General features: G+C 34.9%; 1 protein-coding gene and 1 long non-coding RNA gene across 5 annotated transcripts; one reads left to right on the forward strand and one right to left on the reverse strand.

Annotated features, from left to right (window-relative positions):
- Positions 1–1,118: 1,118 nt before the first annotated feature.
- On the reverse strand, positions 1,119–4,604 carry LOC110790640 (uncharacterized). The gene is made up of 4 exons (XM_056841919.1): positions 2,302–4,604; positions 1,900–2,217; positions 1,735–1,816; positions 1,119–1,643 (listed from the first exon to the last, which is right to left on the reverse strand). The coding sequence occupies exons 1-4, from the start codon at positions 4,602–4,604 to the stop codon at positions 1,119–1,121; spliced, it is 3,228 nt and encodes a 1,075-aa protein (XP_056697897.1).
- Positions 4,605–8,508: 3,904 nt separating this feature from the next.
- LOC110790639 (uncharacterized) lies at positions 8,509–13,186 on the forward strand. 4 transcript variants are annotated; one of them, XR_008933145.1, is made up of 6 exons: positions 8,512–8,826; positions 9,750–9,852; positions 10,290–10,601; positions 11,057–11,288; positions 11,471–11,787; positions 12,854–13,185. It is a non-coding gene; the product is annotated as an uncharacterized lncRNA (long non-coding RNA). The 4 variants fall into 4 exon arrangements; XR_008933144.1 differs by having other exon boundaries at positions 8,509–8,826; positions 9,750–9,900; positions 11,057–11,787; positions 12,854–13,186; XR_002533848.2 differs by having other exon boundaries at positions 8,513–8,826; positions 11,057–11,787.
- Positions 13,187–25,572: the final 12,386 nt, after the last annotated feature.

Here is a 25,572-nt window from a genome sequence, read left to right on the forward strand (position 1 = left end):
ACCTTAAGCATGACAATAGTCTGCATCATTCATAGTCTTCAAACCAAATAAATTGCCCTTAATATATTGCTGGTTGTATTCGAAGTTTCATTCAGATGTTTATGTATTTCTCATCATTCATGTTATCGTTAATCGGTAAATGAGTCGTTTTTTTAAATTATGCTTTGTTTAACTACTAATTAATAATTATGCTACTTATTACAGTTTTCTGAATAAACTTATTCATCGGAAAATGTGGATGAGGTTAGAGACATGTGGGTCGAGTATTTGCTCAAGCAAAAAGCGGATCAAGAAAACAAAGTTGATGGTATGGAAATAACTCCATGAGTTTCGGTTCCAATTGTTGGTAAATTGGTGTGAATGATTATATTTTGGAATTGATTTTTGTTTAACGTTTTTGGAAATTGCGATGTAAAGTTTGGCGCTTATGCAACAGTTTATGTAAAGCTTGCGTTTTGAGCATTACTTGTTGGAATTTTTTTTGGGTAATATATGGATTATGGAGTTGTTCTCGAATGATTACAAACTATTTATTATAGCATGTGTGGTTTTGTGCTTTGATGCCCGCTGACCGGTATTTATAGAGGTGTAAACGCAAGTGTAATGTGTATATTAATGCGGCCTGCTAGCTGGTATTTTAGTTTTGAATATATCGCTGATTGACCAGCGGTATTATTCTGCTATTATCGTTTTTGGGTTTTTTTTTAAAAAAGGGTTGCAAAGAGACCCGTCAGTGGAATAAAGGCTCTCTAGTTATAATAATAAAAAATTCAAAGAGACCCTATATCTAAGATATTAGGTCTTAGTTTGTAAAAAAAATATAACAAAGAGACCCCCTATCTATATATGAGGTCTTAATTGCTTTAATAAACAAAAATAAAAATATTCAAAGAGACCTCCTATCCTACTTATGGGGTCTGAACAATTTAAAAAAACAAATCTCCCATCTCTAATAAGGGGTCTCTTTCCCTTCTAAATTATTTTCACCAGCTTTTACATAAGAGACCCTCTTTCTTACGTGGGGGGTCTCTAGATTTTAACAAACAGACCTCCTCTCGATGAGGGGGTCTCTTTATCAAAGAGACCTGTGAGATAGAGACCCCTTGAAAGGAGATCTCTTAAGCCATTTTGAAAGGGTCTCTTTGCCCTTTTTTGTAGTAGTGCGGGACATCATAGGAGTTTCTTGGTGTAGTCTTAACTACGACCTTCCAATTGGGCTTCACAACATCATCGACATAAAACACTTGTTGAGCTTGAGAAGCTAAAATGTAAGGATCATTACCCAACACTTTTGAGGTATTGACGCTTACAAACTCAAAAGAATCTGTAATGATCCCTCGGCCCTGGGTATGAACATCCCACCAATCGCATTTGAACAAAATGACCCGATTTCCTCCAATATATTTAACTTCTATGATTTCTTGCAAAATGTCGTAATATTCTATATTTGAAGCTCCACTTTCTCCCTTCACAACAACGCCGCTATTTTGTGTTTCTCTCCCCCTTTCACTGTCCTTAGTGCGATACATCGACCCATTAACCATGTATCCATTGACAGACACCACCGCACGACCTGGACCTTGTGCTAATGATATTAAATTATTGGTAGCACTTGGATGTTTTCTCTTAGACAATGTTGTGACCTATAAATAAAAAAAATATAGGTTTTAGAGGATTGCTACAATTATAAAAAGAAACTATTAAAAAAGGATTTCGTTATTTTAAAATTCTTACTTGATCTCTAAACCATTGAATGAATTTTCTTTTACGTGAAGAAACCAATCCCGTGGCATTTGTCGCATCGCGATTGTACTCACTATGATAAATATTTCAAAAAAGTTATACAATTTTACCATAAAACGGAGAGTATATAGAATGGAACACAAACTACAAACTTACTCGATGAATGGTTGCACTTCTTCACAATTGTTCAACACATAATAGTGAATTTCTTCCCATTCCTTTGTACTAAGTAAACGAGGATTTTCCTTCCCAAATGCTCTACCTCTTGTCCCGAATATAGGAAGGCAGTCAGTTGAACTAATATCATCATCACCATCATCATCATAAATTCTATCTTGCTTGTTGAATTTTGTTTCTATATCATCCATATATCTCGAACAAAATGTCAAGCACTCCTCTAAAAGATAACCTTCTGCCATTGATCCCTCCGGGTGACCTTTATTGCGTACATACCCTTTTAGTTTGCTAAGATATCTGTTAAGTACGTAGAAACACTAGTAAATATTTTACTATTATCAACCAAAAAAAAGAAATACCAAATAACATAGCTTCGCATACCTTTCAATAGGGTACATCCATCGATACTGAACTGGCCCGGCAATCAAAGCCTCACTTGCAAGGTGTACGGGTAAGTGCATCATAATCACAAAAAAGGATGGTGGGAAAATTCGTTCCAACTCACAAAGGGTAACACCAATTTTCTCTTCGAGTTTCTCTAACTCGTCAATCTTCAATGCTTTAGAACATAACTCTCTAAAAAATTCGCTCAACTTAATAAGTGGAGCGGACAATGATACGGGCCAGTCACGTATGGCAAGAGGCAATAGATGCTCCAAGATAACATGATAATCGTGACTTTTCAACCCAGAGAGTTTACGCTCTTTAAGTGAGGAATTTCGTGAAATATTTGAAGCATACCCATCCGGAAATTTCACACTAGTCAAAAAGTTACACAGATTCCTCTTTTGCTCCAAAGATAAGGTAAAAGGAGCCGGTGGGAACTCTTTTGGGATCTCAGTTGGATTATTAGGATCCTTTATAGGATGCAATGACTTTCTAATGTTCATTTCCTCCAAATCTAAACGTGCTTTCATATTATCCTTACTTTTCCCTTCAATATCTAGCAATGTCCCAAGTAAAGTTTCACATACGTTTTTTTCAATGTGCATCACATCCAAATTATGGCGTATTAAAAGACTACTCCAATATGGCAATTCAAAGAAAATGCTTTTCTTTCGCCATAATTTTGTTGCCTTTTCCTTCTTCTTTGTGCGTCGCCTCTTTTTTGAAGTATGTTTTGAAGCAACTTGTTCATCATTAACCTGTTGTAGCAGTTCCTCACCAGATAACTGCTTAGGTTTTGGTCTCAACTCTTGCTTCCCATCAAAAGTACATCCATCGTATCTCCACATATGATCCATAGGTAAAAATCTACGATGACCCATATAACAATGTTTTCCCCCATTTGACAACCACCTAGAACAAGTATCACTGTTACAAGAAGGACAACCAACAGCTCCGCCAATACTCCAACCAGATAGATCACCATATGCAGGATAATCACTTATAGTCCACAGCAAAGAAGAAAACATTCTAAAATTCTCTTTCTTTGAGGCATCGTATGTTTCAACACCAACTTCCCAAAGCAACTTCAACTCCTCTATTAGAGGTTGCAAGTAAACATCAATCTTATCTTTGGGCCCCTTAGGACCCGGGATAAGCATAGAGAGAATAAAAGATTGTTGCTTCATGCAAAGCCATGGAGGCAAATTATACGGGATAAGAACTACCGGCCATGTACTGTGGGGAATATGTCCATTTCTAAAGGGGCTAAACCCATCACTTGCTAAACCGAGGCGAACATTTCGAGGCTCGGAGGCAAAGGTTGGATATTGTTCATCAAATGATTTCCAGGCTTTGGAGTCCGCTGGATGTCTCATTACTCCATCAGGATCATCAACACGTTCATCGCTATGCCATCTCATACTTGCAGCGGTTTTGATTGACATGAAAATTCTTTGAAGCCTAGGGATCAACGGAAAATAACGCATTGTCTTGCTAGGAATCTTCTTAGGCTTAGATTGTGAGGTAGAAGATTCGCTACTTGGTTCATTCTTTTTCCATCTAGAAGCATGACACTTTACACATTCCTCTGCATCGGCATGCTCCTTCCAAAATAACATGCAGTTATTAGGACATGCGTCAATCTTAATGGATTCAAGCGACAAGTTCTTTATGATCTTTTCAGCTTCATAATAAGATTCTGGCAAAGTGTTATCCTTAGGTAATGCTTCTTTGAATAGGCTAAGAACCATTTCCAAACTTTTGTCGGGTATTCCAGTTAAGCACTTTATGTGAAACAACTTAACTAAGAAGGACAACTTAGAGAATTGCTTACACCCAAGATATAGCTCCAACTCAAGATCACCCATCAATTTGTAAAAATCTTCTGCTGCATCTTTAGAATCTCCACCTTTACTCACTTTATCTCTCTCTCCCTCAACATCTTTTTCTAGCGGTACTCCAAATGCCTCATGTAGCATATCTAACATTTCATCATGCTCATGCTCCTGGAATTCATTTGACTCGTTTATGATATTGTTATGAGTTGCCTGATCACTGATGCTTTCCCCATGCCGCAACCAGCGTGTATAACTCTTAACAATTCCAAATTTAAGAAAATCCAACTCTATTTCATCTCTACATTTTCTCCTTTCGTTGTTGCATTTCACACACGGACAAGGCACCACATCTTTGACACTTTTTTGTGAAAAAGCAAACTCTATAAATTGTTTCACACCAATCTTATACCTAGGGTCACTTTTTTTGCACTGCATCCACTCACGACTCTTTGACTCCATAATGTCCTATTTAATTATCATAGAATAAAGAAAAAACAGAAAAAATAAGGTAATTATAGCACATAAGTGGCAATCATATATATATACAACACACTACATGCGATCAACCAAGTACCAATTTGAAATCAACCAAGTATCAATTTGCAATCAACCGAGTACCAAAATATCATGGAAAAAAACATCTCAACAAGTTGTATTCTACTTTTCTTATCTCGTGAGATTCACGTTGCATTTACTTTGCTTTCAGTGTGTCTTGTGACATGTATTCTTTAATTGCATAGCTACTACATCTAGTGATAAATCAGTTCAATTATTGGACATTAAAAGTGGGGAGTTTTTCCATTTTTTCTATATCTATATCCAGTTATTGATAACTAATCAACCAATTTAAAGCAAGTTTTCAGACCAGCTAAAAGAGGTCACAACTGGCTTATGGTTTGGTTTACTATGTCAGCCACCAGTTCATTAACCAGCAACAAAAATTCCACCTGACTCATGTTGCTTCACAACAAGCCTCAACAATGATCAAGAGATCAACATAATTTAAATTAAGCAACCTCTTGACATGAAAAAAAAAACAATGTACTGTATCATGCCGATATGGCCACCAGAGAAACTGCTAATACAATGTCAGTAGATGTCAGTTTGTGTGCTGCAGTTCTTATGGGTATTACCAATTTTGCTTTTTTCTTACGAATTTGAGCTGATTATTTTGCAAGTTATTGTTTTAGAATGTTGGTCCTTTTTTCTAAATTAATACACTGACAGACTTCTTAGTGTTAATTGAATAAACTCAATAAAGACAATTAGTTTCCTAACAACAACCACCTTATTTATCATCAAAGCAACATAGAATATGACCTGAAATTATCTATATTTTTGGCAGATGCAGAAATGAAAATGCAAAGATGGCAGCAGCATTGTAAAATTAATGAACAGGAAACCCATATAAGAAAGATAATCCACACCCAAAAACCCCATTGCCTAATACCACCATAAATTATACAATATACCACTACAAACATATATCAGACCACCATAACCATTTTCCACACCGCTACCGGTATCCAAGGTATCACCATAGCCAATCCAATTGAACTGTTTCACCACCAATCCATCCACTCCCCGATTCCCCAACCAATGACCCCAATTCTAAACCGTTCCAATTTTTCCATTTATTTGCAGACTGATTCTTGCATAATTTCTTTTAAGAAAAAGATTCAATGATTGGCTTGTGATGCTGATTAGTTTAGAGGTGATATTCGAAATTTTCTTTTACCATCCAAAAACAACTGTAAAATTAAGAAATTAACACAAAGAATCCGAAAATTAATGGAAGATTACATCAATTGCATTAGTTCCAACTCGAATTCACGAATAATTAACACAAAGAATGCGAAAAAATTATGGAAAATTACTGCAAATACCTGAATTCGATCGTGCAAGCAAGTTCAATTCTTCGCGCACCTTAGGTCCGAGTCCACGAAAAATCGAGATGGAAGTTTCTGAATTGACAACAATTATTCTGAAGACCAGTTTTAGGAGAAAAGAAAAGAAAACCCTAATTGTATTTTCTTTATTCCAAATACTGCGGGATTTTTTTGAAGGGAATAATTGTTGAAAATTAAAAAAATTCCAACTCGATTTTTAGAAATCCAGCAAAATTTGGAGTTTGAAAAAAAAAAAAAAAAAAGAGTCTTAACAGAAACGAAGACGAAGAACAGAAAATCGCGGAGGAAGATTTAGGAAGATTTAGGAAAGTTCCCTGTTTTGTTTCTTTGTAGTTAAGAATATGGATCAGGATAATAAAGGTTAAATAATATTCAGTTACAAAGTAATCACAAAGATTTATTTGTCCCAGTGGTTACTTTAGCCCATGCCTTCAGCAATTTAAGGCCTGGGTTCGAATATCAGCTATAACATATTTTTGTGTTTTACTAGTTTTTAAGCCTTTTGCGTTTAAAAAATTTTACCACGTATATTAAAAATTTATTTTAAATAATATTTTCTATTTTTCCATTATATGTCCATGTATAATTGCAACTTGCAACCACCTTGAACTTATCAACAATTTGATATATTATCACTAAAAAGAAAGATAAATGTACTACGTACCACCTTGACTATTTGCAACTTGAAAATATTATTGAAAAGAGAGATAAATGTACTCCGTATCACCTTGACTATATGTTTTAATTTCACTATCTGTGTTTATTGTTTTATTTCTCATTAAAGTTTATTATGATACAAATTCTACTTATTCCTCATCTTAAATTCTACTTTTTCTAAATATATTTTTAGCTATAAATTCAATATTTTGTTAAATCATTATACTCTTGAGAATTTGTTTCATGATACTGTAATTTAATATTTTTTGAGTTATTATATTTTAGGGTAATTCATTTTCATAACACATAATTCATAATTTTTTTTTGAATATTATTACCATGTAACTATTTCCTTTAAATTATTACCATGTCTCTGCCTCAATTTCCCAACATTCGAAACATCAAACACACAAAACTTCTCAATTAAAACTATTCTCATGTGTTGTCAAATTTCTTCGATTATTTTTCGAATTTAAACAGAACCTATATTTTTATCAATCCCTTCTATGAGAAATGCCTGATTAATTTTTAAGATGAAAGTATTTGGTTTGGGTAAATGAAGATTTCAAATAAGAGAGAGATATTTATAGAGATCTACAAGTTTAGGGAATAATTTCAATGAAATTAGCAGCCATGTAAAAATATGAGGAGAGAGAATTTAAGGAGGATAGAGAAAGGACTGAAACACCGGTAAGGGAGGAACGACATAGGAGAGAGGGTGAACGAGACATATCATAAAAGTATACAACTCTTTCCCCGAGAAAACCAAAATCATGAATCCGAACAAGAATTGGGCAAAAGTTAATTTTTTAAGTAGTTTACCCGAACAAGAATTGTTTAATATTTTAAGGAAACAAACGGAAAAACGGGAAGCAGTAATAGTTCTGAACGTTCAGATCCTTTGAATTCGATTTACGATTTGAAAACCTCGTAAATCTAAATCACGCTACGAAAGTTAGTAATAGATAAATATTGTTAATTATTTCTTACTTATCTAGTAAAATAACTAGATAGTTCACCTATAATATAATATAACCATGCACTTTCAATATAGGTTTCAAATATGTCATTTCCGAGCAACATAATATAGGTTTCAAACTTGATTCGTAATGCCACATGGTGTTTCAAACTAAATTTTCATATTGTTTAAATTAAAATTTAAGTGGAAAATATCTCTCTAAGTACGTATAATTAAGGTCGAAGGTTTCCGAGATGCTTAAGAGAGGTGCTATAAAAATTGAGACGACACGTCATTTGAACCAATTGAGTAAATTTTTTGTTTTATCCATAATAATTAACTTATTTAAATAATTTGAAGGTCAAATAAGTTTAGATAATTTCTTCCAGGCCATATAAGTTTGATCCTATAAGTTTACTCTCTTGTAATTAGGACGGATCATGTCCATCATAAAAAATTGTACTTCGTATTGAAATTAGTTGATGTATTATAATGTGAACATAGCCCACATACTCTTAGTTTAAACAAAATAATGTTTGGTTACTCGGTTGAATGATATCTCGAACCACTCCGTATAACATTACTTTAAAAAACTCGAAAGACTAGAAAAATTGACAAATAATAAAATATCCGAACAGTTTGACGTAATTTTTTTTCACATTGTTTTAATATTATTAATAACATGACCATATTCAATTAAACGGTATTACATTTTTTTTAAGGATGTACTTGTAAAAAGTAAGCTAAATTTTCGTACTATTTAAAAAAAAATATTAAGTTCCCTCAAAAAAAAAATTAAAAGTTGAAAATTTCCCTCTAAAATCAAAATAAATGAAAATTTAAGCGGTATTTTTTAATTTTTGGGGAAATTTTAAGCGGTCAACAAAAATCTCATTTCAATTTAAAAGTTTTCGTTCATTTCAGTAGCCGGAATTCAATAAGGGTTTTTCAATAAAAAAAACCTAACCCTGAATTCATTCCAAATTCGTCTGAAAGATCAAACATAGGGTTTCTCTTAGTGGAACTCACAATTATTTTTCTCTTAACAAAGAAATACAAATTCTTTAGTTTTGATATCGTTAGTCTTCAATTGGGAAGATGAACTTCGATTAGGGAGCACCCAAATTGAAGTCTTGATGCAGCGGCCAATCAAGAGGTAACTAATAATCACCTGATTTCTTTGCTCCAATTTGGGGATTTTTAATCAATTAGTTTGTTGCAACCAATAAATTTCTTGTGCAACTGAATTCAATAGTAAACTGCTTGTAAATTTTAGTCGAATCGGGTAAATTTAGCATATCAGTATTGTTGATATTCAATCATTCTTGCATAAAAGTAAGCTTCATGTAGAAGTAGTTTCCCCAGCTTGGTGAATCATGCATAAAATTGCATTATGTTTTTTAGTTTAATTGTGCATCAATATCGCATGTTAGGATCCTTGGTTGATGGTGGATTTTCAGATTCTTCCTTAAATATAGGTCTTATGATTTGTCCCTAGAAATTCCCGCTTACTGTTGTAAAAGTGTTGAGTGCTTGTGCTAATAAGAAGAGTTTATCTTATTTAGGTTTGGGATATGTGAAAGCTTGGGCAACTAATCATCATTCTTAATTAAGATTTTGTTTCCTTCAATTTTCTAATTGTAACTGCTTTACATGGTGAAAATGATACAACTCAAAATAAATAAATTCATGGTGCAAAAAGACCCTTTACTTTCTTTCATGGTCATTCTGGGCCCTGAAGAATGGAGGCTTGATTATCCCTGGCTACATACATTTGCAGAAGGCACATCCTGTTTTATTGTATCATCTTCTTTAAGCATATGTTGAACAGGTTTACATTGAATTTTTGAATTTTGAATTTTATACATCTATAGAGTATTCATTAGACAGACATCACTTGTTGTACTTCGTTCCTTTCATTTCGTTCTAATTTGTATATCTATGTTATTTAAGTTTCTTCTTTTTTCCATATATGATTACTGCAACCTCAAATTGAATTTAAACAAGTTATGTTTGTGTTTCCTTGCTCTCAATACCAAATATTTATTTCTAAAATTCTGCCTTGGTCTTTGTTTGTAGCTCGAGCGTGATGTTGGTCGACTGACAGATTGTAGAGCTAGGTTGAATTACTTTCCACTGGGTGTGTGTGCATTGTGGCTGGCATTGGCCTACCAACCGATAGGTTTATGACTTCTGATGCCTTATGATTTACTGCTCCCTTGAGAAACATGTAATTTTTGAGAATTATATAGCAATTAAACATGACCCATGAGATTTTCTCAGCACTAGATCTACTAAACATAAAATCTGCTCTCCCTGGTGCATCAGTATAGTTTTATTTTATGTTCCACTATGCCACAAAGCTATTTTTTTCCAGTCATGCTTCATCATTAGTTTCTTTCTAGTAAACCAGATGATGACTTGACTTGAGAGTGTTTGTGTTGTAACATTACAAATAAACTTCAATTACATTATGCATTTTTGGTGTTGCAACTTGCAAGCGATTTTGTGATAATTTTCCTTGCATTCTGGAAGTTTCTAAGATTTGTTTTTTGGTTGTTTTTTATAATGCTTCTTGCAACTATTTAACTGCTTGCCTGCTTGTATACTGCAAAGCAGATTGATCGTTTCTTAGATATACCTTCGCACAACCACTGCACGACCAACTCTAACGGTCCAAGGCAGACCTTAGTGAGACAGAAGTAATCAACTTCGCCAAATTAACCTGGTTTGACCAGGCACCATCCCAAAGTTCTGACTGTAACCCCAATCCAATAGAACCAGCTGCACCCAATGTGTGAACTGAGGCAACACTGTCGCAAGCGTACCAGCAACAAGCAACATGTAAAGTTTACACCACCCTGCCTACATCCTCAAATAAAATACCCAAGACCAGCTATGTGCAAAATGGCTCATCTAAAGCGTTAAATTGTAAGTCTTTGAAGTTTGTCTAAATTTTCAACTATCGTACTTTGATATATCAACATTTGTTATATTTTGGTTTAATTATGCTCATATGCAAAGGTTAATGAAAGTAATTATTGACATTAGTTTCCTTAAACTTCGATTATGAGTTATGATAACACAAGCTAATGGGAAATTTGTAGTTATGATAAAACAAGCTAATGGGAAATAGAGAGGAAGGACTTAGGTGCCACCATTTGTTTTGAGTTGGAAGTCCTTGGAACTCTAAGCTCGAACAATGTTATTAAAAATTAAGTTTAGATTTGAATTACTGTTGGCCGATAAAAATGGAATTTCATTAATAATTTGTGATTTTTTGGTCAAAATTTATGTTAAATTTCAAAGGCATTGCTTTAATTCTGAAATCATGTTACAAGTTTTTGCTTCCTACTGATTTAGTCAATTTGAATTTCAAACTATAGGGTTTAATTTGCTTATGATTTCTTCAAGAACTTCACTGTACCGGACAAACGGCAACTAATGATGGTCTGCTGACATTTGCGTTTGGAGCTACTTTGGCCTTTATGGCTTCTGTCTAACTATCATATGCGGCAGTACTACAGGGTCCAAGTCGGCATACAGACATCAGAAGCAATCACAACCACCCATGGAATATTACGCAGATTTAGTGATTTCTAGAAGCTGTTTTCAGAGGTTAGACCACATAATTTTATTAGGGTGCCTTTTTGTCTATTTCCTATATACCCTGTAAACTGGATTGGTCTAGATGTTTTTTTCGACGGAGCTTAAACATAATTTTTTTTCATTTCCTGTTACAGGAAATTTATTGCTACTGTTTGATAGTTGTTTGTCATTTGATCTCTTTTGTACTGCAGTCAAGAAACAACACTGATGTTCTGATCTCAGCCTCACTAAAACTTTTCAGTGACCGGTGAACTTGTCTGCCTCTATAAAATAACTTTATGTCTCTGGTCTCTTTGTTATTGGAGTTTATATTTATTTATATTTATAGTATTGAATCCTGTTTCCTTGCTGAGATTTTTAAGATCAGGAGTGCAAAAGACGTCGGAGAAGTCACTGACTCACTGTTGTTGTTGTAGTTGTTGTTTCCGTTCATTGTTGTTGCTGCTGCTGCTGTTGTTGGCTCTAGTTGTTGGACTCTTGTGTTGCTACTTCTATCCTCTTGGTCAAGGTTATAAATCTAGCCCAACTCTTCTTTATCTATTAGCTACTAGTTCAGCCTAAGCAGACTATTAAGTGTTGTTGTTCAGTTTTTCAAAGTCTATCAGAGCTTTAGGAGTATCAAATTCCAGAACTGTGAGATATAGTTAGAGCTAGGACTGCACATTATCTCTTAATTTGTATATTTAATTATTAGTTTCCACTGCCTTCATGTTAATGATTTCCAATATATTTCAATCGTTTTACATATTACCAAGGAACCTATACTTGTGAAAGTAACAACAAAGTCTACATTGATGTTGCTTAAATAGTCTAATAGATCATCAAACTGACGTAGCCATAATTTTTTGCACCTATTTGCTCTATTTCCTACTGTTATGGTCTATGTTGTTGTAATTGGTTATATGCAACATCATTAAACCGAGAATATTGTAAATGGGTGTGAAGATTTGAACCCAAGATCTAAAATTTACCACAAGAGCACATACCATGTAAATCTAAAACAAAAAAGAGTCCAGGGGATCACATATTTCTGTCTGTTTATTAGTTTGTTTTATCTGTCCATGAAGCTGTGAATATGCTATTTTATGTTACTATCAGGAAAACTTCCTAATCAATATGCATTCTCCAATTCCCTTATCTTTTCCTGTCTTTGTTCTAACTACCTGGGCAGCATTGTTCTCATCAGTCACCACAGAAATCTGGTTTCTAAATGAGGCACCGTATCTTCAAGAGTTTTCAGAGTTGTGGTAGAATTCGACAGTTTGCTGATGAAATAGTAATTTCAGATCTTTCTTTATCTAATTCAGCCTCTGCAATAACTCTACTAGATTCGACCTTCTTCCTTCTCCTTACCAAGCCTGAAGATACTGGTTTCTGCCACTGCAAGACCATTTTAGCATTTTTTTAGCTGCATCACCTCCAGTTGAAATCCATGCCATTCGAATGAGTTTAGTTCTTGCTCAAGAGAAAGGATGGGGGCATATCATTATAACTTCAGATTGTAAAGTGGCAGTGGGTATGAACCAAAGTGAACCTCTTGTTACGGAGCTTGCTAATATTATTTATGATTGCAGGGCACTGAGGCAACACTTCTCAGAGATTCACTTTCAGTTGGAGGGTAGGAAAAAGAACAAGCTAGCTGATCAACTCGCTGGTATTACACGTCAGGAAAGCATGGAGATGAACCAGATCATGCAACTTCGGGAACCTACAGCTGAATGTTTGAAATTTTATTATGAGGACATCCATGATTGTAGTTGTAGTAATCTAGAAATAATAACGTAATTTTTATGCTTTCAAGACTTTGCTCTCTCCAGAGACTTTATTGTAGCCCGTACCTTTTCTTAATTAAATTGCTGCCCACTTTCAACCCAAAAAAAAAGAACTGCATTATTAAAAACAAAGTTTATACATTTGGGTCTGTTTGCATAATCAACAGGTTGATGGGAGACCATTCTAGAAATTTAGTATGATTTTATTATTCCTCTAAAATAGGTATATTACACCATTTTCATTTCAATATTAGAGACTCTGGTTGTAGCTAGAAACTTGCGTTTTTAGAAGTCTCAAACAACTTGACAATTGAAGTTAAAATAGGAAATTTGTTCCGCCAAGCAAATAATTTGCTTGAAATAATCCGATGATGGTTGATTGACAAGTGCGACACATTTAAATATCAAGCTACTAGCTAAACATTGTGGTATAAAGTTTTTAACTACCTGAAAAGGTAGTAGATTAAAATTCTATGTGAACTGACAAGCTATACAAAATAAGCTTACCATTGTACCTCAAAGTGGAGATATAAATTTACGGATATAGATAAATCGATGTTTTGTCAATGGTTGGATCAAGACATGCCGAGTACTTCGCATATATGTACTATTTGTATATTTACAATTAAGTTCATGGAACCCTTATTTTTTTGAGGGCGCGTGGAGTATAATAGGTTGGTGAACAATATTGAAATAACACGAAATATCCGTGCATAGCACGGGCTAAAAACTAGTTATTTTATTACATCTAAAAAAAAATTTAAGGACAATTAAAATTTCACTGGTATTAAAATATTTTTTATGGGCAACCATTACTTCATTAATGCTAAAGATACTTTTTAGGGGTAACTTAAATTTCACTAATGCTAAAAAAAAGGCTTTTGAGGCAAACATTATTTTAATTATGCTAAAAAGTACTTTTTAGGGGCAACTAAAATTTAACTGATGTTAAAAAGACGTAATAGAGGAAACTTTTATTTTCTGATGCTAAAAAATGTTTTAGAGGCAACCACTATTTTGTTAATGATAAAAAGTACTTTTTAGGGGCAACAAAATTTTAATTGATGTTAAAAAAGAAGTTTTAGAGGCAACCATTATTTTCCGATGTTAAAAATAATAATTTAGAGGCAACCATTATTTTCTGATGCTAAAAAAATGTTTTAGAGGCAACCATTATTTTGTTAATGTTAAAAAGTACCTTTTAGGGGCAACGTAAATTTCATTGATGCTAAAAAAAAAAGTTATAGAGGCAACCATTATTTTCCGATGCTAAAAAAAAGTTTTAGAGGCAACCATTATTATATTAATGCTAAAAAGTACGTTTTAGGGGCAACGTAAATTTCATTGACGCTAAAAAACAGTTTTAGAGGCAAATATTATTTCATTAATGCTAAAAGGTACTTTTTAGGGGCAACTTAATTTCTTTTGATGCGAAAGAAAATTTTTAGGGGCAACCATTATTTTATTAATGCTAAAAAGTACTTTTAGGGGCAGGCTAAATTTCAGCGACCCTAAAAATAACTTTTAGAGGCTACCATAATTAACTAATTCTAAAAGGCACTTTTAGAGGCCATAAAAAATGAATTGCCTCAAGGTGTTGCCTCTGTATCTAAATTTTGTTGTAGTGATGGAATTTGAGTTTTTGAATTAATCTAATCTAAGTTAGAAATGCAAACAAATAAAGGAATTCTAGAGGATTCAGGAATCGACAATGGGAATCGAATCAAAGGAATAACAAGCTCAAGACATTCATGAATATGCAACGACATAGCAAATAGGGGAATGAAAACTAATGACGTGCTAAGCTCGCCACCTCTCGGATGGAGTACGCGAAGCAACCTAGCCTATGGAAAGCTTTCGCATAATCCTAAACTAGATAAGCTCGCATATAATAGGAACTATCATTCACTTGCATGAAATAAGCTCACAATGTCTTGCCAAACCTAATCATACATTCCAATCTAATCCAATCGAATAGCATTCGCGACTACTACTCAATTAGTCATGGAAATCCTATCACTGAATCACATTTAATCACAACATCAATCATGAATTTTCCCTAAAATTCCCCAAATTCAATGCCAAAGCTTCATCCCTAACCTCTAGACTAAACTACTCAATTAGCATGATTAACATCAACATTAAACTAATATTAATCCTAATCATGAAACTAATTGAACTAATGAAGCTAATTGAAACAATAAAATTCAGATAATTCAAACCACAAAAATTGGGGAAAAATCAAGATCCTAGAACATTCAAAATGAGAAACTAATTCTAGAATTCAAGCATGAAATCAAAGCATAAACGAAATTAATGAAGCAATTAAAGAATTAAAGAACAAAACAAAAGAAGAATTAGAATTATACCTTGAAATGAAGAAATTGCATCAAACTTGAAGCATAAAAATGAAGAATAAAACGCAAACCAAAACGAAGGAAATCTGAAAATTAGATGATTGAATTGAATTTAGAATCAAGAATTTGAGGCTAATAATCCTTAATCCTAATCTCTAATCTAAGCCCTAAACTAATTCTAGTGAGAGAATTCTAATTTTGAAATCCTAAAAATAATTACGTGTTTTACAAAATAAAAGCCTAATTGAAGACTGCTGCTATTTTCGTGCTTTATAGTTGCAGCCCGCAGCCCCATTCTGTCGCACAAGAGGACTTGTTTGGTTGCACAAACTCTGTGCGGTCGAACAAGGACTTTCATTCGGTCGCACATGAAATTGAGGCCATTCTGCCTAGCCACTCGTCCGCACAGACCTGACCACTCGACCGCACAGGAAGCATTCGCTCGCACAATAGAAGCTTCAGTCGCACAGAATCGTAGCTGCGAGGTTTCTTGTATTCTGCTGCACTCTTGCTGCGTGTTCTGTGATGCTTCTATCCCTTGGCTCCTACGTTGTTGTGCCATGCTGTGGCTGCCACTATGCTAATGCACAGCTGCTGGGTATACACTTCAAAGCAGCCATGTGAAGAGTTTACAAGCTACTGCAAAGTGAGTGCACAAGAACCACTGCAAGTGTGCTCGTGCATAGCTGTGAGTGTCCAGCTACTGTTCGAGCTGTTGCTGGCAGAGGTGTGCTCATTGCTTGCTTCGTTGCTGCACAAAGAATATCGTCGCTGCACTCAATCAAACAACGAATAGCCAAGTTATTCAAATCGCCTAGCACACTTATTAAATCGCGTAGCATATTTATTAATTCTTACCGTACTTTTGTAAATCGTAAAATCATTTTAAACATCGTCAAGAATAATGACACAATATAAAACACGTTAATACTCGAAACGACCCTTGCACAACGAGAATGCACACAAAAGGCACGTTTTAGAGCAAAAACGACTAAAATCTACGCAAGACGAGAAAATATTACGATTAATGCAAAAGTGCAATAAACGAACTAAAAACGATAAAACTAAGCGAAAATAGTAATAAATTGCTAATAAAACGAACTAAAATCCTAAGCTAAGAGCGACATTTATGTCGCTCATCATGTGCATATGGTTCTACCCATCTAATATCTAACTGTAATACTCACTAATATATGACGATGCATTTGTGTTTCCATGTGTATGCTAGGGTCAGTTAAACTATCATCTATTCTTTGTAGGCCTTGTTTTGTGAGTACTCTAACACAACTCAATTGCCCCTTTGGAGTTATGCAACATCTAGGATTAGCGACTGGAATGATAAATCTGCCAAATTGCTGGATAGTTTTGTTTTATCCTCCCCGGATGGCTACATGACAGAGAACGTAAGTGGAAATATAAAAGACAGATTTTAGTGTTGCCGAACTTACAGTTTTTATTAGTGTTAATTGGTGAAACATTTATCAGCTAATGTAGTATATCGAGGAGAGGAAGGCGGTGATCACCAAGAAGGTGACCATGGGTCATGATACAAAAATGGAGTTCTTGTTTGATCTTGTCAAAGGCAGGTGTGAAGGGCTACAAAATAATTTGAACTATGTGTATGATGTGATTGGTAAGTCATATTTAACCTTTTTTTTTTAAATATGTCGTCCTCCACAGAATTTTAACATTTGCCTTGTCGTGATTATGCAGAGGGAAAAATAAAACCAGACGTAGGTGAATACCACGGTGGTGAAGATCACGAAGACACCAATGTAGTTGAATCCTCCCCTCCCGAAGATGATAATGACCCCAACAATATTCCAAGTGGGGTGGAGAGTAGGATTCCAATGGAGGGGACGAGTAAGCTCCCAAAGGAGGTGAAGAGTGTCGGTGGCAAGGCAGTGAACAACCCTGTGCGAAGACAGTGCAGGGAACTTAGCGCGGAGAACAAGGAAGATTATGCTGAAACTGAGGATGAGGCTAAGGATAAACTTAGCCGTCTGATAAGGAGAACACCTATAATGCGTGGAAAGTTAAACTCATATCATGAGGAGGAGAAGGAAAAGGAGGACAAGCGGAAGATTCGAGGAAAAGAGAGTGAGATTTGATAAGCAAGTGAAAGAGATGTTTCTGGATGACCCGGATTCTGTCATCATTGCGACAGACAATGAAGATGAAACCGATGACGATGATGATGACGCTACACAAATCGATGACATTAAAAAAGATGAATATCTCGTAATAGAGTCTAAACAGGTGAAAACGAGTAAATTTGTTACAAGGAAGAGGAAAACATTATCTTCTATATTCGAAAAAAGATCATTAGGTGAAGCAAATGTACCAAATTAAATTAGAAGTTCATTGTAGTCATTGGTATAGTCTTGCTTAAAACCATATAGGGCATTGTCCTTAACCCTTATTTGGTACCAACCAAAGGAAAAGGTGACATCCAGATTAATACTTTCTTGGTACAATGAATATTTCATGCTTTGGTAGTGTCCTTCACCGTTATTCGGTACCCACCAAAGGGTGACATCCAGATTAATACTTTCTTGGTACAATTAATATTTCATGCTTTGGTAGTGTCATTTAACGTTATTTAGTACCCACCAAAGGGTGACATCCAGATTAATACTTTCTTTGTACAATGAAAATTTCATGCTTTGGTAGTGTCCTTTGACGTTATTCGGTACCCACCAACGGTTGACATCCAGATTAATGCTATCTTGGTACATGAACATTTCATGATTTGGTAGTGTCCTTTAACGTTATTCGGCACCCACAAAAGGGTGACATCATGATTAATACTTTCTTTTACGTTCTTGGTAGTGTCCTTACCTATATTCGGTAGCGACCAACAATAGAGATAATGGGTTGTATTCAATTGAAACAGGACTTGTTTCTACCATCTGTGCAGGTTGATGATGATGATACAGGGAGTCTGGGTATTAAACGCTTCGACATTGATAAGGAGAGATTGATTCCAAACATGTAGAGATGTACGGAAACCGAGCGTAACATAGCTGCTTATATGCTAGACGATGACAGAGATATGGGGTAAGCTCTAATTTACCTTCCGCGGCTAAAAGTAATTGAGAAATATTTTTAAACTTTGTGTTCCCTCTGTTTACACAGTGAATTATTAATTAAGAACAAGTGGATTGAAGCGACGCGGCTTGAGTTATGCGATTTCTATCCCTGGACCACAATTTCAGAAACGGTACGTATTGGAATACAATTCAGTGTGCTACCATTTGGCATAATTACTTAGGTATTGACCTCATACTTAAGAGGCGATGAACTGAGTTGGCATTAGAATTACGGAAATGAATCCTTGTGTGTGGTATATTCCCACACACCTCAAGGTAATGTACGGAGTAATTCTGAATACGCAAATGGGACAAGTTTACGCATTCACTATCTGACCTTGGATTTAACTATACGTGTAGGACACGGATTATGCCACACTGAAGGCGGAAGGTTCCATTAGGAAATCAGAAACTTACTTTCCATACAAGTACCCTGTGAACCCAGAGTACTTGCCAACTGACCCAGACCTGTGCCATACCGTAATTTTCAGCTCACTGCGTTTACACCGTTGTTACCAGTATTAGGTTCATGTTTTTTAAATTTTTTCTCTTTCTTTGCAGATATTAATCCCGTGTTTTTCCGAAAATCCAGATCATTGGTTCCTACTCGTTGTAAACATGATAGCATGTCAGGGGTATTTGTATGACTCGTGTATTGATGATAGAGTTGCCTTAAACAGGATAAAGATTGCAAGGGGGCAGGTATTTCATGTGAGGACTTTTTCGATTTGAATTGTAATGCAGATTAAAAAAAGTGTAATGCACGTTTATTAAATTGTAATGCAGATGAAAAATTGCTCAAATATCTTGTCATGCAACTGAAAACAACACCCCAAGCGCAAGAGATTCTATAGTATGCGGACGTGGGCAGTCCTTCCAAATCCCTCATTCCCACAACAAACAAACGAGTACGGGACTGATATTCTGAACTCATTTTAAATTCAGATTTGTATTGCTCATATACACTATTGTAATCATGGTATTGCCAATTTTTAGGTTCGATTGCGAAATGTATGTGATTAAGATATTGATGGATACAAGTTCTAGGTACAACCAATGGGAATACTACCAAGTAATGACACCTTTCCATTTGTACTAGTTTAAAGTATATATTCATACTCTGCACGTACTTATTTTTGCCATTGTTATGCTTGTAGAATATGGATGTGTGTCGGCTTCAGACGTTGGCATGGTTAATGGGCTGGGAAAACAACTACATCAAAGATGAGGTGCTAAAGAAGGTAAAAGCATGTGCGAAACAAAAGTAGAGTTTGGAGTAGTCAAGCTCTGTGTAATTTGGAGTAGTCTAGCCTTGTGTATATTCACGCATCCAACTCATTTGACAACCACAAATTTGTATAAAGTCCTACGCACTTTTGGTACATTTGAAATTGTAACAGTATTAAATTTTTATTTTAATCAAATACAAACCATCCAATGGGAATTAAGAAAAATTAAGAAGTATTTATATTTCGAAATTGTTTAAGGTAAATACCAAAAATTCATATGGACATTACCTTCACATAAAGTAAAGAACAAAGTCCTTGTTCGTGTTTTAGTAATTTCAAAATTTTAGAGAATCGCCAAGATAATTGAACTTGAGGAACTTAAATTTTGAGCATCCGCCAATTGAACGTGCGTGTACTTTTTGTCATAGTAAATTAAGGTAACCACCAACAACATAGATGGAACTATCCAAAACAAGATATAATTGACATATATTGTTGTTGGCTAGTATATTGGTAATGTCCATATATGTTGTTAGTAGTTACCATAAACTCAGGGCCCTAATTTAGCCCAACCCGTTTAGGGCAAACAACCACCACCACTGCAACTGCCGGCCAACGCCGTTGAGTCACGCCGTTGGGGAAACGCCAATTGTGCGTGCGTGTACTTTTTGTCACAGTAAGTTAAGGTAACTACCAATAACTTAGATGGAACTATCAAAAGCAAGATATAATTGACATTTTTGATGGCTAGAATATTGGTAAAGTCCATATATGTTGTTAGTAGTTACCTTGTTAGTAGTTACCTTGTTAGTAGTTAGCTTGAATACTTTTTAGATCTAAGTATTTCAAAATAATTGTTTTTCTCCCATTTTTTTTCAATTAATATACTCAGTTAATATGCAAAACCAATATATGATTTACATTTCGAATCATTTACAATATGAGAGCAAATGAGTCGATACTTTCACGTACTACTCGCAAACAAGCTCGGTTAAAACTCATCCAAACTCGCTTGTTAAGTTAAATGAACCAGGCTCGGATGATTCATTATCGACTCATTAACGTTATTAAACAATTCGTTTGAATTCGTTTATAAGATTTCCATGTTTAATTAAATTGAAATTAAAGTCCTTGTTACTATTAAAATTTAGTCATGGTTTTTATGTTGAAATATTGAAGAACCTTGCATTAAATACAATGAAATATTTTAATAAACTCGATGAAACTAAGCAATTGTTCTAACTCTTGTTCTTATTTAGCCTTGAAAACCAATATTTATAACATTTTAAGAATATGATATGAAATGTCCATTGTTAAACATGAAGTAGAAATTTAAATATCAATATTGAACGGAGGAAGCATGTCACAAGTCAAAACATGCTCAAAATCGGGCTAACTTAGCTCAAAATCCTAAAAATCACTTACAAGGACTTTGTTCTTGGCTTTATGTGTTGGTAATGTCCAATTTATATTGTTGGTAGTTACGTTAAATAATTCTTATATATAAATAATTCTTAATTTTCTAGGTTATTTTCCTATAATTTTTATTCATTTTTAGCTTTATTTCGTATATTGTAGCTTAATTAGTTTGAGCTCGAGTTTGGACTAGCCTAGATGAAAATTTTATTTAAAGTAGCGGTAAAACCAATAAAACAATGAAGAAGTATTTGAATCTAAAAGTTGTTTAAGGTAACTACCAACAACATAGATGGAAATTACCACGACATAACCCAACAATAACGTGCGTATGAGGTCATGTAAGCTACTGGGAGTATGAGGGGAGAAGATGACATCTTTATTTATTATTTTATAGCTTGATTATTTTAATTAAATATTTTTATTCTTTTTAACTGGTAATTATATACTTTTTATGCATTAAAACAAATAAAAATAATAATTAAGTTTATGAATTATATTTAAAATACAAATAAGAAAAATAAAAAAGTAATTAAAAGCTTAACAAATTAAGTTATAGATGAAAATCAAAATGAAAATTAAATTAAGAAAAATAAGGATGGATACTATGCATGTTGTGTTTGGATACTATCCATGGATGATGTATGTAATATTCATAAGAACATAAGGATGGTAACGTACATCCATAAGAAAATGGTTAATACTTAGTTCTAAAAATAGTTGCCTTTTGGTAATGTCCTTATATTTTCTTGCAAGTTACCTTAAACAAATTATTATAATATAAATTTTATAACATTCCATTTCTTCCTCCTTTTTGTTTGTGAAATTCCCTAATTAAGAAGGCTCAAACTTCATCTAATTTTAACCCTATTTTCCACTATGGAAGATATTGACCAAGGGTCGGTTTGCAAACGAACATTCGAAGAAGAGTTGGAAAAGCTGAATGTACTAGAAGATGGATTGTATGAATCATTTCAAGTTCTTGCCATAGAATTTGGATGGAAGCCCGTTTTAGATGTCGTACTCCACAAGTGTGATCGTAAAAGGCTACTTCTAAGTGCAATCGAAGGTTATATCTCGACAGAGGTTGATTATGATAATGACAAGCATTACCTCCTACGGTTGGATGAGGCTACAACGAAATACTCATCCTTCAAACATGACTGTTTCATGTTCATGAAGGCACTTCGTTTTGCATTCGACCCCACAAATGTTTGTAGCATTTTAAGTTCTTCCATCAAGACACACAATATTGCTGATATGTTTCATAAAATGGATGAAGCACTGACTCATTGTGGAGTTACGTGTATGGGGTCTCCCCGGGAAGGCGATGGATATGACAAGTTACTTGGGTTATTTCATCCAAGCAAGAAATAAATTAAATATTATGTTGTAGGATAATTGACAAGAATTCAGAATATGTTGTTTTTAAGACTGATCGAATTAATGTATTATGGTAACTTCGGAGTGGGAATTACATTTTGCTTAAAAAGGTATGTAACTATCGGAAGTAGGTTATGGTTGTCTTTACAATCCGTCTAGGTAATGTCCAACGCAGAGGAAGTGGTTAATTTTGCTATCTTAGCTTGGTGGAACATTTATTATCATATTCTTCTTGAACTGAGCTGTATTTGCAAAACTTATTATCATATGCTTCTAGAACCAATGATATTTTAGCACTTTTATTAAGTGAATTGATTAGTTAAAAAAACTACAGTTTTGTTGGTAGTTACCTAACGTGTGTTTGGTAGTCTCCGGGAAACAACTTCAGTTACCATAACACTTATGTAGATGTAAGTATTTCGAAATAGGTGCTTTATGAGAAAGTGTTTGTAGTCTTTATAGTCAATTAACCAAAGAAACAACATAAGTCCCCCAAAAATTATTAAAAAAAATAAAACAAAACTGATAATGTTAAACAAGGAAACTGAAAAACCAACAATCAAACCATCTCAACACTGGACTATGCGTCTAGGTTTCGTGCTGGGGCAACGGTGCGTACCAGGCGAGATATAACCAAGTGGCCCAAGCCTTGCAAACCAATGTGCACGATTTCTTGTCGTTGTTGTCTAGTTTGCTGAACACATATGGTTCCATGATACTGACCATGGATGCTACTTCAGATGCTGGATTGTCTGGTCCTTCACTGACAACATCTACCGTTGTTGGATCCATCCACTTAGGAATACTTGTTTCCCATTCAATCGGTTGAATTTCACCGTAATATTCGAGTTGAATTCTCCTGAAAGCTTCAGAGACTGTTTCAATATCACCGTAATATTCCATTTTGTATTTCTTAATGGTTTTTAAGGGATGTGTTTGATATCAATTTTGTTAAGTGTCTTGAGGGGATCCGTTGGATCTCATACAACTTCATCGAGTGGAAGGGAGATCGTTACATGGGGAAACAGTACATGGGAAAGCTGTACATCGGGAAAGTACACTTAGCCGTTTAGTTCATTAAATACATATGAAGCGTCGTAGATTTATGTAAGATGGTCACTACCTAAAGAAATAAAGGTAACAACCTAGAACCATAGTGTATAATTTCATGGTCTGTAACCTAATTTTCACCGTCCACCTTCCACTATCCACCTTCCACTTGAAACAAAACAAGCCGTTTTCACCAACACGGAAAGCTACAACACTCCTTCAACACACACTAAATACGAACTCAACAAACCTAACCAGTGAAGATGGATTGCTCAGAACCGGAAATAGACAACAGAATTGCGGAGTATTGCCCTTTCCCCTTTCCACCTACATTTCAAATCCTTATCCTCCAAACCCAAGCGAACTCAATTACAACAAGGACACCATCGACGCTGACCCACCCGTCGACGAAGATAAATTTGAAAAACTTCTATTACCAGGGAATTATGGAGGAATGGGGCCGAGTATGGCCCGGATTGGTGAGGGAATGTATTCTCAATCCAGACAAAGCACCACACTATGCGACCGATATGCAGAAGGTGTACCCAGAACAACCAAGGAGATTAGTTCCAGCACACATCGCAAATCTACAGGATGCAGAGGCAATGAGCGAAGTGGCGGCGATTTTTTTGAGATGGTGAATGACACAACTCAAAAAAGAGTACTCACCCTTGGTAGTTCCATGGAAAATCCATTTTCTATCGGATCCAGAACCCGTGCTTCCAATAGAAAGAAAAACGTTGTTGATTACATGGGATTGGCGAATGACGGAATGAGAGGCAGGGAGAGACAATGTAAAACTATTTCTACTGGAACGAGAAGAAAGTCAGTTGTCCCTGTGTTGTGCTTGGGGGAAAGCAAGGAAGAATGGGAAAATAATGTATGGAGTAAAAATCAAGAGCAACGGACTCGAGAAGTTCATCCTTTATCTGAAGAAGATGGTGATTTTGGATAACAATTGCTCCTACAATACGAGGAAAGAGTTAGCAAGGCTACCCCCAATTCACCTCCCTATGTCTATTCTACTATGAAATGCTAGAGAGATGGCGAGAAAATGGTTTACTAGGGACTTTATGCAGCTTATGAGCGACCATGGTCCAGAAATGGCTATCATTACTGAAACTAGGGTGTCTAAGTCCAGTGCTGAAGAAATTGTTGAGGGGTTATCTTTCAATTCTTTTGATACAGTTGACCTAGTGGAAGTCGCGGGTGGTATCATCATTCTTTGGAACTCGGGTGTTAACTCTTTTTCAGTAGTTTCGAAGGATCCCAGAGCAATCCATGGAGTTGTCCAGGTAAACACCACCCCCTTCTTCTTTAATTCTGTTGCATATGCTAATTGTAAATTCATGGGAAAAAACAAAATGTGGACTGATTTGAAAAACATTATTGATTAGTTCTTGGTGATTGTACGCATCATTGTAACTTCATGTATTTAGGTTTTACTAATACAAAATATATCTGGTTTAATAAGAGAAACGCTGATACAGTCCTTGAAATCCAAGTGATAAACCAATAAAAGAGAATGCTAACTTCAATATAGGAAAATTGCAGGCAACTCCTGTCTTTCTTGATCGAACCAGAGATGATGGCGTACCAAGAGCAGGGGATACACTTGCAGACAGCTTGGCTTCTGAAGCAAGGAAGAAGAACAAATTTTTTAACATAACATATATATTTAATTTTTGTCTAGAACCTCTGTATGTCTGTTATTCCTCAAACATATATATTTTATCTTGGTCTATTAATCCTTCTAAAGACATTTAACGAAATGTTAATTACCTTGGACTTTATATGGTGACTACCATGATTATAAAGTGTTTATTTTGCTTATGGGGTTACATATAAGTAACGCATAGTGGGTACCATATCACAAAGTGGTGATTGCATGTGTAACATATAGTTAATAGTATGGGGATACAGAAAGGTAATTACCATTATCATTATTCGGTGACTACCTGATATGTGTGTTTTATATATTGTTTTCACCCCCG

Source organism: Spinacia oleracea, chromosome 4 (genome assembly GCF_020520425.1).
Source record: "Spinacia oleracea cultivar Varoflay chromosome 4, BTI_SOV_V1, whole genome shotgun sequence".
Taxonomy (NCBI): Eukaryota; Viridiplantae; Streptophyta; class Magnoliopsida; order Caryophyllales; family Amaranthaceae; genus Spinacia; species Spinacia oleracea.

Bases quoted from the DNA above. Each gene is read 5' to 3' on its own strand.
- LOC110790640 (XM_056841919.1), bottom strand. From the start codon at position 4,604: ATGGAGTCAAAGAGTCGTGAGTGGATGCAGTGCAAAAAAAGTGACCCT. The intron at 1,817-1,899 runs GTAAGTTTGTAG...TATTTATCATAG, and splicing joins GAAGTGCAACCATTCATCGA to TGAGTACAATCGCGATGCGA. The intron at 1,644-1,734 runs GTAAGAATTTTA...TTTTATTTATAG, and splicing joins TTCAATGGTTTAGAGATCAA to GTCACAACATTGTCTAAGAG.